Source organism: Bombina bombina, chromosome 1 (assembly GCF_027579735.1).
Source record: "Bombina bombina isolate aBomBom1 chromosome 1, aBomBom1.pri, whole genome shotgun sequence".
Lineage (NCBI taxonomy): Eukaryota > Metazoa > Chordata > Amphibia > Anura > Bombinatoridae > Bombina > Bombina bombina.
In genome coordinates this window covers 930,319,008-930,339,131 of record NC_069499.1, presented here as the reverse complement: position 1 = coordinate 930,339,131, position 20,124 = coordinate 930,319,008, and the positions used below count along the sequence as shown (strand labels likewise).

Genomic DNA, 20,124 nt, shown 5'->3' with positions numbered 1-20,124 from the left:
CGACTCTTTCATGTGGTCAAATCATAAAGGTGGGATAGGCTTCAAAAGTTAAAATTTACACTATTCAGTAATGTCAGACAATAACTATCGGCTAGATTACGAGTTTTTGTCGGTAAGGCTGTGTGGTGCTAACGAGCCTTTTTTTCTTACCGCTCACTTAAGCCAACGCTGGTATTACAAGTTTTCTTCAAGCCGGCGTTAGCCTCAGAAAAGTGAGCGTTGAGCAAAATTTAGCTCCACATCTCACTGTAATACCAGCGCTGCTTATGGTAGCAGTAAGCTGGCAAAACGTGCTCGTGCACGATTTCCCCATAGGAAACAATGGGGCTGAGCTGGCTGAAAAAAAAAACTAACACCTGCAAAAAAGCAGCGTTCAGCTCCTAACGCAGCCCCATTGTTTCCTATGGGGAAATTAATTTTATGTCTGCACCTAACACCCTAACATGAACCCGAGTCTAAACACCCCTAATCTTACACTTATTAACCCCTAATCTGCCGCCCCCGACATCGTCACCACCTACATTATATTATTAACCCCTAATCTGCCGCTCCGGACACCACCGCCACCACCTACATTATACTTATGAACCCCTAATCTACTGCCCCCAACATCGCTGACACCTACATTATAGTTATTAACCCCTAATCTGCCCCCCCACGTTGCCGTAACTATATTAAATTTATTAACCCCTAATCTGCCGCTGCTGCCGCCAACAACGTCGCCGTCACTATAATAAATGTATTAACCCCTAAACCTAAGTCTAACCCTAACACCCCCCAAACTTAAATATAATTTAAATACATCTAAATAAATTTACTTCAATTAAATAAATTATTCCTATTTAAAACTAAATACTTACCTATAAAATAAACCCTAAGATAGCTACAATATAACTAATAGTTACATTGTAGCTAGCTTAGGATTTATATTTATTTTACAGGCAACTTTGTATTTATTTTATCTAGGTAGAATAGTTATTAAATAGTTATTAACTATTTAATAACTTCCTAGTTAAAATAAGTACAAATTTACCTGTAAAATAAATCCTAACCTAAATTACAATTACACCTAACACTACACTATCATTAAATTAATTACATAAATTACCTACAATTAACTACAATTAAATTATATAAACTAAAGTACAAAAAAAACAAAACACTAAATTACAGAAAATAATAAAATAATTATTTTTTTTTAAAACTAATTACACCTAATCTAATCCCACTAATAAAATTCAAATGTACCTGTAAAATAAATCCTAACCTAAATTACAATTACACCTAACACTACACTATCATTAGATTAATTAAATAAATTACCTACAATTAACTACAATTAAATACAATTAAATTAAATAAACTAAAGTACAAAACCCCCCCACTAAATTACAGAAAATAAAAAAAGAATTACAATTTTTTAAAACTAATTACACCTAATCTAATCCCCCTAATAAAATAAAAAAGCCCCCCAAAATAATAAAATTCCCTACCCTATACTAAATTACAAATAGCCCTTAAAAGGGCCTTTTGCGGGGCATTGCCCCAAAGTAATCAGCTCTTTTATCTGTAAAAAAAAATACAATACCCCCCCAACATTAAAACCCACCACCCACACACCCAACCCTACTCTAAAACCCACCCAATCCCCCCTTAAAAAAACCTAACACTACCTTCTTGAAGATCACCCTACCTTGAGCCGTCTTCACCCAGCCGGGCACAAGTGGACCTCCAGAGGGGCAGAAGTCTTCATTCAGGCGGCATCTTCTATCTTCTTCCATCCAGAGCGGAGTGGGTTCATCTTGAAGACATACGACGCGGAGCATCCTCTTCCATCCGACGGCGACTGAAGAATGAAGGTTCCTTTAAGTGACGTCATCCAAGATGGCATCCCTTCAATTCCAATCAGCCAATAGAATGCAAGCTCAATCCTATTGGCTGATTGGATCAGCCAATAGGATTCACTTCAATCCTATTGGCTGATTTCATCAGCCAATAGGATTTTTCCTACCTTAATTCCGATTGGCTGATAAGATTCTATCAGCCAATCGGAATTGAAGGGACGCCATCTTGGATGACGTCACTTAAAGGAACCTTCATTCTTCAGTCGCCGTCGGATGGAAGAGGATGCTCCACGTCGGATTTCTTCAAGATGGAGCCGCTCCGGATGGAAGAAGATAGAAGATGCCGCCTGGATGAAGACTTCTGCCGGTCTGGATGTCCTCTTCTGGCCGGATCGGATGAAGACTTCTGCCCCTCTGGACGTCCACTTGTGCCCGGCTGGGTGAAGACGGCTCAAGGTAGGGTGATCTTCAAGGGGGTAGTGTTAGGTTTTTTTAAGGGGGGATTGGGTGGGTTTTAGATTAGGGTTGGGTGTGTGGGTGGTGGGTTTTAATGTTGGGGGGGTATTGTATTTTTTTTGCAGGTAAAAGAGCTGATTACTTTGGGGCAATGCCCCGCAAAAGGCCCTTTTAAGGGCTATTTGTAATTTAGTATAGGGTAGGGAATTTTATTATTTTGGGGGGCTTTTTTATTTTATTAGGGGGATTAGATTAGGTGTAATTAGTTTTAAAAAATTGTAATTCTTTTTTTATTTTCTGTAATTTAGTGGGGGTTTTTTTGTACTTTAGTTTATTTAATTTAATTGTATTTAATTGTAGTTAATTGTAGGTAATTTATTTAATTAATTTAATGATAGTGTAGTGTTAGGTGTAATTGTAATTTAGGTTAGGATTTATTTTACAGGTACATTTGTACTTATTTTAACTAGGAAGTTATTAAATAGTTAATAACTATTTAATAACTATTGTACCTAGTTAAAATAAATACAAACTTGCCTGTAAAAAAAAAACAACCTAAGCTAGCTACAATGTAACTATTAGTTATATTGTAGCTAGCTTAGGGTTTATTTTATCGGTAAGTATTTAGTTTTAAATAGGATTAATTTATTTAATAGTAGTAAATTTATTTTGTTTTATTTTAATTATATTTAAGTTAGGGGGTGTTAGGGTTAGGGTTAGACTTAGGTTTAGGGGTTAATAAATTTAATACAGTAGCGGCGACGTTGGGGGCGGCAGATTAGGGGTTAATAAATGTAGGTAGGTGTCGGCGATGTTAGGGACGGCAGATTAGGGGTTAATAAAATTTAACTAGTGTTTGCGAGGCGGGAGTGCGGCATTTTAGGGGTTAATAAATTTATTAAAGTGGCGGCGATGTCCGGTTGGCAGATTAGGGGTTAAACATTTTAGTTAAGTGTTTGCGATGTGGGGGGGGGGCCTCGGTTTAGGGGTTAATAGGTAGTTTATGGGTGTTAGTGTACTTTTTAGCACTTTAGTTAAGAGGCGTTAGCCCATAAAACTCTTAACTACTGACTTTTAAATGTGGTAGGAGTCTTGCCAGGAGAGGGTCTAATGCTCACTTTTCAGGCGATCGTAATACCGGCGTTAGGAAAATCCCATTAAAAAGATAGGATACGCAATTGACGTAAGGGGATTTGCGGTATGCTAAAATCGCGGAAAAAAAGTGAGCGGTAGACCCTCTCCTGCCTGACTCGTAATACCAGCGGGCGTTAAAAAGCAGCGTTGGGACCCCTCAACGCTGCTTTTTAAGGCTAACGCAAGTCTCGTAATCTAGCCGTATGTATGCTTTACTCCTTTTAAATTAATAATTATATATATATAAAATATTTCCTGTTTTGTGCTGTTGCTGGCATGTAGTAGTATTACTAACCACTACTTTAACTTTATATAACTTTAAGCTGCTGCCTAGCTGCTCCTCTGCTTCCCTGAAGATCTTCCCCATAGAAAATAGTAGGTGAACGGTTTGTCATTAACAAATGAACTCCAAATAACCCCATGAGCAAATATCATACAAAACTATTTTTTTGTGCTGAATATTTGATCTGAAACAAATGTTGTGCTTGTGCGTATGCATACTACAGGGAGTGCAGAATTATTAGGCAAATGAGTATTTTGACCACATCATCCTCTTTATGCATGTTGTCTTACTCCAAGCTGTATAGGCTTGAAAGCCTACTACCAATTAAGCATATTAGGTGATGTGCATCTCTGTAATGAGAAGGGGTGTGGTCTAATGACATCAACACCCTATATCAGGTGTGCATAATTATTAGGCAACTTCCTTTCCTTTGGCAAAATGGGTCAAAAGAAGGACTTGACAGGCTCAGAAAAGTCAAAAATAGTGAGATATCTTGCAGAGGGATGCAGCACTCTTAAAATTGCAAAGCTTCTGAAGCGTGATCATCGAACAATCAAGCGTTTCATTCAAAATAGTCAACAGGGTCGCAAGAAGCGTGTGGAAAAACCAAGGCGCAAAATAACTGCCCATGAACTGAGAAAAGTCAAGTGTGCAGCTGCCAAGATGCCACTTGCCACCAGTTTGGCCATATTTCAGAGCTGCAACATCACTGCAGTGCCCAAAAGCACAAGGTGTGCAATACTCAGAGACATGGCCAAGGTAAGAAAGGCTGAAAGACGACCACCACTGAGCAAGACACACAAGCTGAAACATCAAGACTGGGCCAAGAAATATCTCAAGACTGATTTTTCTAAGGTTTTATGGACTGATGAAATGAGAGTGAGTCTTGATGGGCCAGATAGATGGGCCCGTGGCTGGATTGGTAAAGGGCAGAGAGCTCCAGTCTGACTCAGACGCCAGCAAGGTGGAGCTGGAGTACTGGTTTGGGCTGGTATCATCAAAGATGAGCTTGTGGGGTTGAGGATGGAGTCAAGCTCAACTCCCAGTCCTACTGCCAGTTTCTGGAAGACACATTCTTCAAGCAGTGGTACAGGAAGAAGTCTGCATCCTTCAAGAAAAACATGATTTTCATGCAGGACAATGCTCCATCACACGCGTCCAAGTACTCCACAGTGTGGCTGGCAAGAAAGGGTATAAAAGAAGAAAATCTAATGACATGGCCTCCTTGTTCACCTGATCTGAACCCCATTGAGAACCTGTGGTCCATCATCAAATGTGAGATTTACAAGGAGGGAAAACAGTACACCTCTCTGAACAGTGTCTGGGAGGCTGTGGTTGCTGCTGCACGCAATGTTGATGGTGAACAGATCAAAACACTGACAGAATCCATGGATGGCAGGCTTTTGAGTGTCCTTGCAAAGAAAGGTGGCTATATTGGTCACTGATTTGTTTTTGTTTTGTTTTTGAATGTCAGAAATGTATATTTGTGAACGTTGAGATGTTATATTGGTTTCACTGGTAAAAATAAATAATTGAAATGGGTATATATTTGTTTTTTGTTAAGTTGCCTAATAATTATGCACAGTAATAGTCACCTGCACACACAGATATCCCCCTAAAATAGCTAAAACTAAAAACAAACTAAAAACTACTTCCAAAAATATTCAGCTTTGATATTAATGAGTTTTTTAGGTTCATTGAGAACATGGTTGTTGTTCAATAATAAAATTAATCCTCAAAAATACAACTTGCCTAATAATTCTGCACTCCCTGTAGTTTGTATTACCTGTAATTCATTTCTTGCTGGCTAGTCATGTCAGTAGAGTACAAACCCTATAGCACAGAGGCATTGACTTTAGCAGGCCTGGCAAATGTAAAATTATTTCCTCATATCCACTAGTTTGCATGTAACATGACTCGTCAGAAAGTGACATTGGATAAACAAATCTACTGTGGTATGCAAATATCATCCAGCCTTGTTTCATTTATTTTTATTTGCTAATGTTTTACCTGTAGCATTTGTTGTATTCAGATGTTACAATCTTTATTAAAGGGCCATTATAATGAAAACTAGCGCTACTGATTAGCTCAGTGCTCTGCAGCTCAAAAGTAGCACCTTAACTATGTGTTTAACCCCACAAAGAGTTGACGGGTCTGTAGTGATAAAATGATATTCTTTAACAAATGAGAGCATGTCATTTTTTCACTATTATCGACAGTACACTGTGAAATTGGTTTCCCCAAATGTGTTTCCAATAACTTGTTATACCAGAAGCAGAGTTTAAAATGTATCAGAAATTGCTTCTTTAGGTTTATTTTGTATATGAAATAACTGGTTTTGTTCTTTGACCGCACAACCCATTAAAATGGACTGTCTGCAGTGAAATCTCCTTTTCTTATCACTTTCTATACACACTCATACTTCCTTATCTCATCTCTGCCTGTATACTAATGCCCAATACTTAGGGCTTGATGCTCAAAACTCTCAGCTCTACAATGATCCTCCAGCACTGCAAGATCCTAAGTGAAATTTTTAAAAGACTGATTTTGCTTTATTTCTCCAAGGGCATTCTCTGCATTTCTACATGTGAAGGAGAGACAAGCCCAGTGCAACAGAGTACTGCTGCATTTACAATTTGTGCTTTGTTTTTTATGCCACTTTTACACTTCAGATTACATTTTATTACATTTAAACTTTGCACTTTCTTTTTTATTTTGTATACAGCAGTGTATTTAAGATTGTGATTTTACAAATGTTGATTGTGCATTCACAGTTTCTGTGTAACTTTTACAAATTAGTTTCATACTTTGTATATTTATATGTATCATTTACAAATTACATTGCACTTTGCATTTATTCTATTTAAATTAAAGCTGACAAACTGTCAGCTTCAGTTTTTTTAGAGAGCTTCATTACTTTCTATGAGCCAGATAATCAAATATTCTCTAGCTTGGATAGATATTATAGTTCAGATTTCACAGGGGCTGAACTCACTGCATTTGCTAAGAAAAGGGGAGAACCTGGAAGTCCCAGAGAGATGAGAGATGCCTTCCCTAGAAAGTAATTAAGCTCTCTGGGATACAAAATTTCACATGGGATAGAGAAGGCAACTAGGGAACACCTGGATCTGATATAAAGGCTGATATAAAATGTTTTCACTACAATTTAACTTGCTTTTGTCTATATTTTAGTATATATAACTTTTCTGTTAGATAAAATAACTGCATTGTGAATTTTGAGCAAACGTCACCTGCATACAGCTGGCAAGACAAATCAGTGAGAACAGCTTGTTTAAAATGCTTACAAAATTTCATGATACTTGTGAGAGAGCTTCAGACATACCCTGTGAACTCCCCTGTTCAGCCCAGGGAACTGCCCTGTCCGTTCCACTTTCTGAAACTATCAGTTTTAGTTTACAATGGAGCAAATACAAAGTGCAAAGTAATTTGTAAAAGATACACAGAAATATACAAAGTATGATCCTAATTTATGAAAGTAACAGTGAAACATTCAAAACATAATCAGAATTTGTAAAATCACTGCTAGATCTAAATCTAAATGTATTATGTATAAATGAGAAAGTGCAAAGCTAAAATGCAATAATACTGAAAGGACACAAACTGAAAAGTAGTAATATAAAATACCAAGCACAAAGTGTAACAAAGTGTAACTCTCATATCATACAGTGTTATATTGCACTGAGCTTGTCTCTCCTTCACATACATAAATGAGAGAGATCTTGCAATGCTGAAGAATTCTGCCCTTTTTCTTTTGAACATTCAGCAAGTTCAGCCCCTGTGAAGTCTGAACTACAATTTCTCTCCAAGCTGGAGAATCCTTTGAATATCAGGGCCAGAGAGAGAACAATTTAAAATGAAGATTTTATTGCTTATCTTTCTTAACCCCCACTGGGAGTGTAATTTCTACTGCTGGCTATTTTTACATAGCTTTTCTATAGCTGATACTTAAGTTTTGAAATGTTCAGTATAGGTGGGAATGCAGCTATCTCAAATGTCAAAATAAAGGTAAAGGAGCTTGTAAACGATTTACTATACTCTTTCAAGTAAAATTGAACATTGCGACCCAATTAAGTGGAGACATTTTTACTTTCCCTTTAAGTCTGTTAATAATAATAACTGGGTTTATGATATAAAGAGATGAGGCCCTGTACTTTATTGTACTTAGGATCCTATGACTAAGTGCTGCACGGCACGAAAAGCGTATGGACATGCCCCTTTTTGCCTCCTCGTGTTGGTATGTTTAACGACCTCAATCCTGGAATAAAGTTACGTTTTGTTTGAGAGATCAAGTGTGCTGCCTCTTCTGTTCTTCTGTGATTTACCGGACCGACTCGTCCTCCTTTCTGGTGTGCACCTCTCCCCTTCAGCTGGCTTTTCAGGAGTGTTTGCTCATGAGTTCATTATTGATCCCAGAGGTTGCCTTGGAGCCATGCTGCTTTCTTTCTTGCACAGCAAATATTCTTCTTCATGGTATACATGGATTTAAAATATTTGACATTCTTATTTATGGGTACCTTTTTGTATAAAATATTAGCGTTATATGATTTTATTGAATATGTGTTTTATATGTTTTAAAAATGTTTCACATTTGGTAATACTAGTTGTAAAAGGGCATTTTGACTCTTTATGCCTAGTAGAGGCCTATGCCTAGTTAGAGTCCATTAACACCAGCATATGTTTAGACATTTTAAATTCTATTGGCCACTAACAAAATTATTAACAGCACCAATGTAAAGTGATCCTTTCTAAATACATAGTGCTTCTTATCCCATACTGAAATTTCACTGTGCTGGATCCTTCATTGTCCAAAAGATCCATCAGTGGCACAGTATTGCATGTAATGATATGTATGCTTTATGTTATATTTTAAGTTCAGTAGTTATGCTTAGTTCACTCTGTGCATTATAAACAGTTAACATTTTAGTCATGTGATCGGAGGGGGCGGGCAGTTGTTGTTAAGATGGATGCTGCAGAATAAAGTCTGTATTCTTGTTCTCTCTCCTTGCTGTTTGCTAATACATTATAAAAATCATCACATGGTACCAGAAGTGGGGTGAAAAGTGACATGGCAGCAAACAGCAACAAAAAGAACATTCCTTCTCTGGATTTAGAGTCAGGGAACATTTCTGACAATTGGTCAAAATGGAGGGAGCTGATTGAACTTGTGTTTGCAGGCCCAGATGCAGACAGATGGACTGAACAACAGAAGGCAGCACACTTTCTGATATGTGTGGGACAAAAGGGACGTGATGTATGCAGAGCCTGGCAGGCAAGCGGGGATGTCACTGCAGATGACAAAAAAACCCAGAGGTATTGTTTGCAAAGTGTGAAGCTTACTGCAATCCAAGTAAACTACACAGTGCAAAGGAAACTGTTTTATGAGAGGAATCAGTGTGGAGGTGAATCTGTGGATGAATGGGTGACACAGTTGCACTTGCTTGCCAAAGACTGTGCTTTTTATGATGCAGGTGATATGATAAAAGATCGTATTCTGATGGGCAGTAAGTTTAAAGAAGTTCAGGAAAAGCTGCTGCAGGAAGAAGATTTAAATCTTGAGAAAGCCATCAGGATTGCTAGAGCATATGAAATGTCAAGGAAGGACATGCAGGTACTAAAAGGAACACAGCACCAGATCAGTGCTATAGAAAATCAAAGCAGCAGATACTGACAAGAAAGAGGACACAAGGGGATAAAAGGCAAGTGGGACACTGGGACAAGTAACACACAAGCAACCTGTGGCTACTGTGGAAACATGCACAACAAAAATGCTGCCTGTCCTGCAAGGTGGCAGATATGTAATAAATGCAAGAAAAGAGGACATTTTGCCAGGGTGTGTAAACTCTTTTCCCATATTGCAAGGACACAAACACAGGCTGTACACGCCATAGAGGACAATGATGACAATGCAGACTCAGACTCAGATTGCACCCCAATATATCTTGCAGCAGTAAAGAAATCACACAAGTCTGCAGATGAAGCAAATGTAACCCTACAGATAGGGGCTCGAAAAACTCCAGTCACATTCAAAATAGATACAGGGGCACAAGTAAACTGTGTGCCAAGCCACACATACCTGGAACTCCTTAGAAATGAATTCCCCTTAGAGACTCAAGACCTACCAAAACTGTTGGGATATGGTGGTGAAAAGCTGAAAGTGATGGGTCGCTGTCATGCAAAATGTTTTTACAAGGGATCTGAAAAGGTCTTACATTTGTTTGTGATAGAAACAAAAGCCCCAGCAGTATTAGGTCTCAAAACAAGTAAAGATATTGGATTTGTAAAGATCATTATGGCTGTGGATGGTGGGTGCAGTGAACTGTCAAAGGACAACATTAAGCGTGAGTACAGTGATCTATTCAAGGGCCTAGGGTGCCCCCCGGGGATTAGCCACATACGTATAAAAGAGGGTGCACAGCCTGTCATTCATGCCCCAAGGAAAATACCTCTATCTCTTGAGGCTAAAGTCAAACAAGAACTAACAAGGATGGAGAAGTTGGGGGTAGTAAAAAAGGTTACAGAACCATCAGAATGGGTCAGTTCTATGGTTGTGGTAGAGAAGAAAAACACAGGCGCAATTCGTATTTGCATTGACTCACGTGATTTGAACAAAGTAATAATGAGAGAACACTACAAACTCCCCACCATAGATGATATAGCTCACAAGCTAGTAGGAGCAACAGTGTTTAGTGTACTAGATGCACAATCTGGTTACTGGCAATTGCGTCTTGATGAACCCAGCAGTCACCTGACCACTTTCAACTCCCCCTTTGGTCGATGGCGCTTCACAAGGGTACCTTTCGGCATTGCTTCTGCTCAGGAGATATTTCAAAAGAAATCACTTGAATTGATTGCTGGTCTACATGGTGTTGAAGTAATAATTGATGATTTGCTGGTTTATGGAAAGGATCGTACAGAACATGACGAAAACCTTATTGCCTTACTCAAGCTGTGTCGGGAGAAAAATCTTAAACTCAATCCAAACAAAAGGCAAATTGGGGTAGAAGAGGTTACATATTTTGGACACCTTCTAACCAAAGAGGGCTTAAAACCTGATCCAAAGAAGATAACAGCAGTTATTAGCATGAAGGCCCCATCCTCCAGGAAGGAACTAGAGACATCATTAGGCATTTTTAATTATCTATCCAAGTTTTCTCAGGGCCTCACTCAGCTGACAGCCCCACTACATGCATTGCTACAAAGGGATGCTATTTGGTCTTGGGACGCAAACATGAAAAAGACATTTGAGAAAAAAATTGATCACTAAACATCCGGGGCCAATACTGAAATATTTTGACGTAAACTGTGACACTGTGCTTCAAGTGGATGCATCCCAGTTTGGTTTAGGTGCTGTGCTAATTCAACAAGGACATCCTGTTGCATATGCTTCACGAGCTCTGACAACAACACAAGCCAATTATGCTCAAATTGAGAAGGAGATTGTCATGTTCTGTCTCAGGATATCTTGTGAGAGCCTCATTGTCTGTAACAGTTGCTTTAAAGGAAGATTAGTAGAAGCCATATAGATTGAAAATATATCAGATTTATTAAAATAACAAAATACTTTGATTAAGCAAATACTTGCAGGGTATATTTAAATGTGCTACTCAGGTATGTTAAGTCCACATACGGCAGGAGTGGAAATAAACAAACAAACAAAGTAAGCAGAGATGCTGATTCAAAAAGGAAAGTCTTTCTCCTGGTAATAACTGAAATGCAGGATTTGCACAAGGCAGGAAACAACTTGTAAACAGGTAGCAGGTTTAAAGGTAAAGTCTTCCTGCTGGTAATAACTGAAGTGCAGGAATTGCACAAGACAGGAAACAAACTTGTAAACTGGTAACAGGTTTAAAGGTAAAGTCTTTCTCCTGGTAATAGCTGAAGTGCAGGATTGCACAAGGCAGGGAACAAACTTGTAAACAGGTTTAAAGATATAGTCTTTCTCCTGGTAATAGCTGAGTGCAGGAATTTCACAAGGCAGGAAACAAACTTGTAAACTGATAACAGGTTTAAAGGTAAAGTCTTTCTCCTGGTAATACCTTGTAAACAGGTGCAAAGGTGTAGTCTTTCTCCAAATAAGTACAGGAAACAGGTTCTGACTTGTGACAAAACAGATCCAATGTGAAGAGAACATGCAGTCTAAGAGCCATCCTTAAATAGGGAGGTTTTGCACAGGATTGGTTCTGAGTAATTCCAGAATTGAGAACACCTGTGTGTTGCACAGGTGTAATTACAAGTAAGGCAAATAGTTATTTATCAGATCTTTTAAGTTCCATGCTATTGCTAGAACTGGCTGTGGCTCAACACACAAGCAAACCGACTGGCAAGCACAGAGCCACAGGTTCAAATCCCCACACAGCCCTTCTTAGCAGAATGCCTCCCAGACCTTTTCTTTTCTTTTTAGTCTGGAGGCTTGGTTCATGACAGATGCCCCCTCCAAAGAGCGCACTCCGGGCGCTCAAAGCCTGTTCAAACATCTGAATATCAGTTTTTCGAACCAGTGTTCCATTTGAAGCCCTAATACATTCAGATGAAGTTGATTCATCCCTTGGAACAGTTGTCTGAGATTGGGGACCCATAGAAGATTCCACTGTAGGCATAACAAGAGTTGAAATACAAAGTTCGGTTTGATTTGGAGGTTCCTGATTATGCCCAGCAGCTTGCGATGGACTGGCTGATGGGTAGAGTACCTCCGGGTAAGATATGACCTCTCCTTCAGAGTCAAGGAATTCATTATATGTGTCATATATATCCAATTCAACCATCTCATCCACTTCTTTCTCAGTCAATGAGTAGCTGGGTGAAGGAGGTGCAGGGAGATGTGGATCTTTAGATTTGTCAGAGTCCGATTCAGCTGGAAGGTTTGTCACTTTTATGTCTGATGAGTGACTTTTGTTAGATGGATCTCGTGCCAGGCCAGAAACAAGGTTCTGTGCAGGATTTCCAGGAGGTATTTTTGCAGAGCTCCCCAATGTGGTAGATGCAGAAACAGAGGCAGTAGCATGGGTAATGGATGTAGTTGAAGTTGTACTGCCAACGACCATCTGTTTCAAATCAGGTACCATTTCTTGAAGTGTGTTAGAAATGGTTGCTTGGAGAATAGATGTATTCTCAGTAGCTGGGTCCTCTCCAGGGGTATCTTTCAGTTTGCTAGTGGAAGTATCATTTGTTCCCTTAGCATCAGAGTCCATTTTAAACTTGGCTGTATCTCGACTTGATCCTCTAGGGGGTCTTACTGGACACCCTGTGATGCGGTGACCAGTTCCTCCACAATAGAAACAGAGGTTAAGTTGTCTTCGCCGAGTCTTTTCCTCTTCTGTTAAGGGTGCTTTACAACCTTTTCTTGATCGGGAGGTAACTTCAGACAAGTTTTCAGTTGGGAGAGATAATATTTCCACCAGCTCCATGAAGTTAATCAGTATGTCCTTAATAAACTTTAACACTGAATCCAATACAGCAATAATCCCAGAGGGCTCTCTTTTAAGCTCTTCACATTCTGTCATGTTCTGTCTCAGGATATCTTGTGAGAGCTTCATTGTCTGGAACAGTTGCTTTAAAGGAAGATTAGTAGAAGCCATATAGATTGAAAATATATCAGATTTATTAAAATAACAAAATACTTTGATTAAGCAAATAATTGCAGGGTATATTTAAATGTGCTAAGTCCACATACGGCAGGAGTGGAAATAAACAAACAAAGTAAGCAGAGATGCTGATTCAAAAAGGAAAGTCTTTCTCCTGGTAATAACTGAAATGCAGGATTTGCACAAGGCAGGAAACAACTTGTAAACAGGTAGCAGGTTTAAAGGTAAAGTCTTCCTGCTGGTAATAACTGAAGTGCAGGATTTGCACAAGGCAGGGAACAAACTTGTAAACAGGTTTAAAGGTAAAGTCTTTCTCCTGGTAATAGCTGAGTGCAGGAATTGCACAAGGCAGGAAACAAACTTGTAAACTGGTAACAGGTTTAAAGGTAAAGTCTTTCTCCTGGTAATAGCTGAAGTGCAGGATTGCACAAGGCAGGAAACAAACTTGTAAACTGGTAACAGGTTTAAAGGTAAAGTCTTTCTCCTGGTAATACCTTGTAAACAGGTGCAAAGGTGTAGTCTTTCTCCAAATAAGTACAGGAAACAGGTTCTGACTTGTGACAAAACAGATCCAATGTGAAGAGAACATGCAGTCTAAGAGCCATCCTTAAATAGGGAGGTTTTGCACAGGATTAGTTCTGAGTAATTCCAGAATTGAGAACACCTGTGTGTTGCACAGGTGTAATTACAAGTAAGGCAAATAGTTATTTATCAGATCTTTTAAGTTCCATGCTATTACTAGAACTGGCTGTGGCTCAACACACAAGCAAACCGACTGGCAAGCACAGAGTCACAGGTTAAAATCCCCACACAGCCCTTCTTAGCAGAATGCCTCCCAGACCTTTTCTTTTCTTTTTAGTCTGGAGGCTTGGTTCATGACAGAGATGTTGGCCATTGTGAATATCTATGGTCGCCCAGTGGTTGTTGAAACTGATCACAAACCATTGGAGTATTTCATGCAAAAACCACTATTTGCTATACCTCCACGCCTGCAGAGGATGGTTATGAAACTACAACAGTATGATCTCACAGTGAAATATAAATCAGGAAAAGAAATTCTGATGGCAGATACGCTGTCTAGGGTGTTTCCAGAAGGACATGAAGCACGGGATGAACCTGAATTAGAAGAACAGGTACATACAGTACTAGTAAATATTCAAATAGCTGATGTACGGCTGGAAAAAATTAGACAAGATACCAAACAAGATAAAGTACTAGAAAAACTAATTTGTGTCATGTGCAATGGCTGGCCAGAAAAACGAAAGAAGCTTTCTCCTGAGTTATTTATTATTATTATTATACTTTATTTATTAAGCGCCAACATATTCCGCAGCGCTGTCCATGGATACAATTAATTTAAATAAAACAATACAAGACTTGTAAGATACAGGACAACATTTACAAACACATACAGGAGGGATTGAGGGCCCTAAGCCTGTGGGAACTTACAATCTAGAAGGGTAGGAGGTTGAGAAACAGGAGGTGAGGACTGCAAGATTGAGAAGGATGTTAATACAGAGTTAGATGAGGGAAATATTAGGTAAGTGAAATTAATTTATTATTGAGTTGGGTGGTAGGCTTCCCTGAACAGAAAAGTCTTCAGGGAGCATTTAAAGGAAGAAAGATTAGGGCAAAGCCTGACAGAACGAGGGAGAGTGTTCCAGAGGGTAGGTGCTGCACGACAGAAGTCCTGCAGTCTAGCATGAGAGGAGGTGATAGTTGCGGATGCAAGGAGCAGGTCATTGTTGGATCTTAGTGGACGGGCTGGAGTATACTTGTGTATTAGAGAGGATAGGTAGAGGGGAGCGGAGTTTTGTATGTAAGGGTGAGAATTTTGAATTTAATTCTGCTGTGAATGGGGACTCACAGAGAGGTGCAGCAGATACAGATCGACGGGAAAGGTGGATCAGCCTGGCAGAGGCATTTAGGATGGATTGAAGGGGGGAGAGGCGGGAAAGAGGAAGGCCAGCGAGTAGGTTGTTGCAGTAGTCAAGTCGGGAGATAACAAGGGAGTGGATTATTTGCTTTGTGGTGTCAGTGCTCAGAAAAGGTCGAATTTTGCAAATATTGCATAGATGATTGCGGCAGGATGTAGAAAGCGATTGGATATGGGGGATGAAGGATAGGTTTGAGTCAAGTGTGACTCCGAGGCAGCGGACTTGGGGTGATGGGGAAATGGTGATGCCATCAACAGGGATAGAGAAGTCAGAAGTCGGCGTAGAGCTTGAGGGGGGGATAAGAAGGAGCTCAGTCTTGGACATGTTAATCTTTAGGTGGTGAGAGGCCATCCAGGAAGAAATACCAGATAAGCAGTTGCTGACATGAGAGAGGACAGAGGGAGAGAGAGCAGGGGTGGAGAGGTAGATCTGGGTGTCATCAGCATAGAGGTGATATTTGAAACCATAACTGTTGATAAGTTTACCCAGCGAAGAAGTATAGATGGAGAAGAGTAGAGGACCCAGAACAGATCCTTGAGGTACTCCAACAGACAGAGGCATAGGAGAGGAGAAATGACACAGAAAAAGACCTGTGAGAAAGATAGGAGTGAATCCAGGAAAGAGCAGTGTCACAGAGGCCAAAAGAGCTAAGGGTCTGTAGGAGGAGGGGGTGGTCAACTGTGTCGAAGGCAGCTGAGAGGTCAAGTAAGATGAGTATAGAGTAGTGGCCAATATTTTTAGCAGAGAGAAGATCATTTGTGACCTTGGTAAGGGCAGTCTCAGTTGAGTGTTTTGGGCGGAATCCGGATTGCAGTGGATTCTGGCCTGTGAGAAATGAACTATCCTTTCATACGGATATCATATTCATGGGTGACCGTATTCTTATTCCTAAATCACAGCAGGCAGAAGTACTGGAGCAAATTCACCAGGGACATTTGGGCATTACTCTTTGTAAGCGCAGAGCATGGGATGTGGTTTACTGGCCTAATTTGGACCTTGATATTGACACACTTGTGAAGACATGTGAAACCTGCCAGACATTTCAAAAAAACAATGCAAAAGAACCTCTCACACCATGAAACACTCCTTCACGGGCATGGCAGAGACTGGCCACAGATATTTTTCATTTTGAGGACAACCACTACCTGATAGTAGTAGATTACTACAGCAAATTATTTGAGCTAGTACAGCTGAGAAATCTAAAAGCATCAGCAATCATATGGGCTTTCAATACAATACTCTCGAGACATGGAGTGTGTGAAGAACTTGTGTCTGATAATGGCCCGCAATTCTCAAGTGCTAAATTCCAGTGCTTTCTGCGTGAATGGGGAGTCAGGCACAAACCAATAAGTCCGTATCAATCACAGGCCAATGGTTTAGCTGAGAAGTATGTTGGCATAGCCAAATCCATTATCCGAAAAGCACAATCATCAGGGCAGGATGTGTACCTAGGCCTGTTAAACTATCGTGCAACACCCTTGGAGGGTTTATGTTCACCTGCACAGCTGCTCATGGGTAGAGCACTGAGGACCACAGTGCCTATTGCACCACAGAAATTGCAGCCTCGGACTATCCCACAGGATCAGGTAACAGGTCAGAGGAACATAAACATGAAAAAGCAAAAGCTGTATTTTGACAAATCTACCAAGTTACTTGGTCCACTCAGGGCTGGGCAAGCTGTGAGACACAGACTCACTGGGGATACATGGGAACCTGCTCGAATTGTCAGTGAAGCTAATTCGCCAAGGTCATATGTAATCAAAACCAAGTGTGGACAGAAACTGAGACGCAACAGGCGTCATCTTCGACCAGACACTGCAGCCGATACTTTACTCGGGGAACCAAGCAACAATGACAATAGAGAGCAAAGCAATGAATGCACAGAATTCCCTAACATGGATGTAAAGTCTGTTGAGGACTTTGAGGACCAACATAAGTGTATCAGTGTATCAGCTTGCGATAATGCTGGGAATGACAACTTGACACTGATTGTACTGCTAGTGAGCCAGCAGTTACTTTCTCTCGTTATGGTCGAGCTATTAAACCAAAAATATGGGAAGACTTTATCTCATATTAAGTGTTTCATATTTGAAGGGGAAGATGTAATGATGTGTATGCTTTGTTATATTTTAAGTTCAGTAGTTATGCTTAGTTCACTCTGTGCATTATAAACAGTTAACATTTTAGTCATGTGATCGGAGGGGGTGGGCAGTTGTTGTTAAGATGGATGCTGCAGAATAAAGTCTGTATTCTTGTTCTCTCTCCTTGCTGTTTGTGATGTGATGATTTTTATAATGTATTAGCAGACAGACATGAAACTTCATTCACAGAGCAAGGGATTTTATAGATCTAAATTTATTATACTGCATTTGCAGCTTTTTTGGGCAATGTGGAGCAGATTTGAAAAAGCGAGCCTGCTGCCACATATTTAAGAAGCAAAAAACGCTTCTTTTTCCTCTCTGCCACCGCTGAGGTGGCGATATCAATCACCTTGACACTCGCTCGTTCGGGGTCATTGGCATTCCCTGATTTAGTGCAAATGGATGCGCCAGAGCCGGGGTCTGCATTGCACAAGAATCCGTGCGATGCAACATCTCAAGTGGTATTGTAGGATAGTAAATCTAGCTCTATGAGAACTATAAAGATATAGGATCTAACTGAGGGCATTAACTTCTCCAAAAAGAAGTTTGTTACTAACTCAGCTCATAGTCATTTTAAGAACTTCAAGCTTTAACATTTTTTTCCTGTTTCACAGGTTTGAGGCCCTTCATCCCTGACCAGGACATTGGATACTTTGAAAGTTTTCTAGAAAACATAGGAATCCGTGACGGAGGTATTTTGACTGATAGCTTTGGGAGAATAAAACGCAGTATGAGCAATACTTCAGCTTCAGCCCTCCGCAGCTACGACAGTTGTTCTCCAGACTCCCAATCAAAATGCTTTAACCGCATGATCACAGACATCACACATAATATTGAAGCTCTGGCGCAGGATGATGATGACTTCCTGTGAGTTTTCTTTGGAGACTTCACGGACCTGTATGTAGCAAGATGCTGCCCTGTGAGAGAAAGTTCATTCAACATTTAAAAAAGTGGACTCATACATAAAGACTTATTTAGAAGAGAACTGGAATAAAATTTATTGGCATTAGAGTCAGATTTGTATATAGGCGTCAGAAATAAAACTCTGAATTGCAAAATATATAAATACAACATTTAAAACTGTCGATTGGTTACCAAAATTTGATTTATTTTGCAGTCCAGGCAACACCCCTTGCAAAGCATATTAAGTGTTGTTTACCTTATCTTCTTCACTGTGGCCAATTACAGTCAGATATAAATGAGCTCCTGCACATATCAACCAATCACTGTGCAACATGTAGGATGGTAATGTTTGTGAATTCCACAAAATGCACTGACTCTCTCTCTGAAAGGAGCGATAACAGTGATAACACTACAATCGTCAGTGTTAAATTACTAGAAGATTTTAAAAAACAAAGTTTTAATTTTTTTCAAAATGCATTGAAGAAATAACTTTAATAGTGAAATACATTTTGGGTTTAATGTCCCTTTAAACAGACATTAATGTAATATCAGTTTTTTTTATAGTAAATCTAATATATATATATATATATATATATATATATATATATATATATAATGGCCCTTTCACTTTATTAGAAATATTTTGTAAGATTGCTAAGTAGGTAGAAGACAGAGGGTTTAATTAATGGAGTACATTCAAATGAGGTCTCAGTTACTTGAGTTCCCCAAGGGTCAGTTCTTGGGCCTCTTTTGCTTAAAGGGATAGGAAAGTCAAAATATAAACTTGCATGATTCAGATAGAGCGTGTCATTTTAAGACACTTTTAAATTCACTTCTTTTTTCAAATGTGCTTCGTTCTCTTAGTATCCCTTGTTAAAAAAAATGATAACAAGAGAATGAAGAAAATTTGATAATAGAATTAAATTGGAAAGTTGTGTAAAAATGTATGTTCTATCTGAATCATTAAAGAAAATGTTGGGCTTTACTATCCCTTTAACATGTTCATAAGTGATATTGGAACTGGACTTCAGGGAAAGGTTTGCTTGTTTGCTGATGATACAAAAGTTTGTAATAGAGTTGATGTTCCAGTAGGGGTTGATCAAAGGAACAGGGATGTTAAAAAACTGGTCAAATAAATGGGATCTGAAATTTAATGCTACCAAGAGCAAAATTATAAATATAGGATCCAAAAACCCAAAGGCCAATTATAGTCTCAATATTACATTACTGACTGTAAGTAAAGAGGAATGGGAGTTATTATTTCAGGGGATTTAAAATTTGGTACACAATGCAGCAGTGCAGCCAGTAAGGCCAGTCAAATACTTGGTTACATTGGGAGAGGTATTAGAAGCAGAAATAGCATGGTTCTTATGCCACTTTAGGCCACATCTGAAATACTGTGTACAGTTCTGGAGACCATATATTCAGAAAGATAAAAATAAACTAGAGAGGGCTATTAAACTGGTAAACAGTGTAAAATATAAAACATACAAAGAAAGACTCTATCAGGCCCATTTATCAAGCTCCGTATGGAGCTTGAAGGGCCGTGTTTCTGGCGAGTCTTCAGACTCGCCAGAAACACAAGTTATGAAGCAGCGGTCTAAAGACCGCTGCTTCATAACCCTGTCCGCCTGCTCTGAGCAGGCGGACAGGAACCGCCGGAAATCAACCCGATCGAATACGATCGGGTTGATTGACAGCTCCCTGCTGGCGGCCGATTGGCCGCGAGTCAGCAGGGGGCGGCGTTGCACCAGCAGCTCTTGTGAGCTGCTGGTGCAATGTTAAATGTGGAGAGCGTATTGCTCTCCGCATTTAGCGAGGTCT

The 20,124-nt window shown here is 39.6% G+C and overlaps 1 protein-coding gene across 1 annotated transcript in view; it reads left to right on the top strand.

Moving 5' to 3' along the window:
* Window positions 1-18,482, top strand: part of CCM2L (CCM2 like scaffold protein) — a 141,868-nt gene extending 123,386 nt beyond the window's left edge. The window contains exon 11 of the mRNA XM_053699420.1: window positions 18,012-18,482. Within this exon, the coding sequence (XP_053555395.1) occupies window positions 18,012-18,268 (257 nt within the window). The 3' untranslated portion in view covers window positions 18,269-18,482. The remainder of the gene's footprint in view (window positions 1-18,011) is intronic.
* The last annotated feature ends 1,642 nt before the right edge of the window (window positions 18,483-20,124 follow it).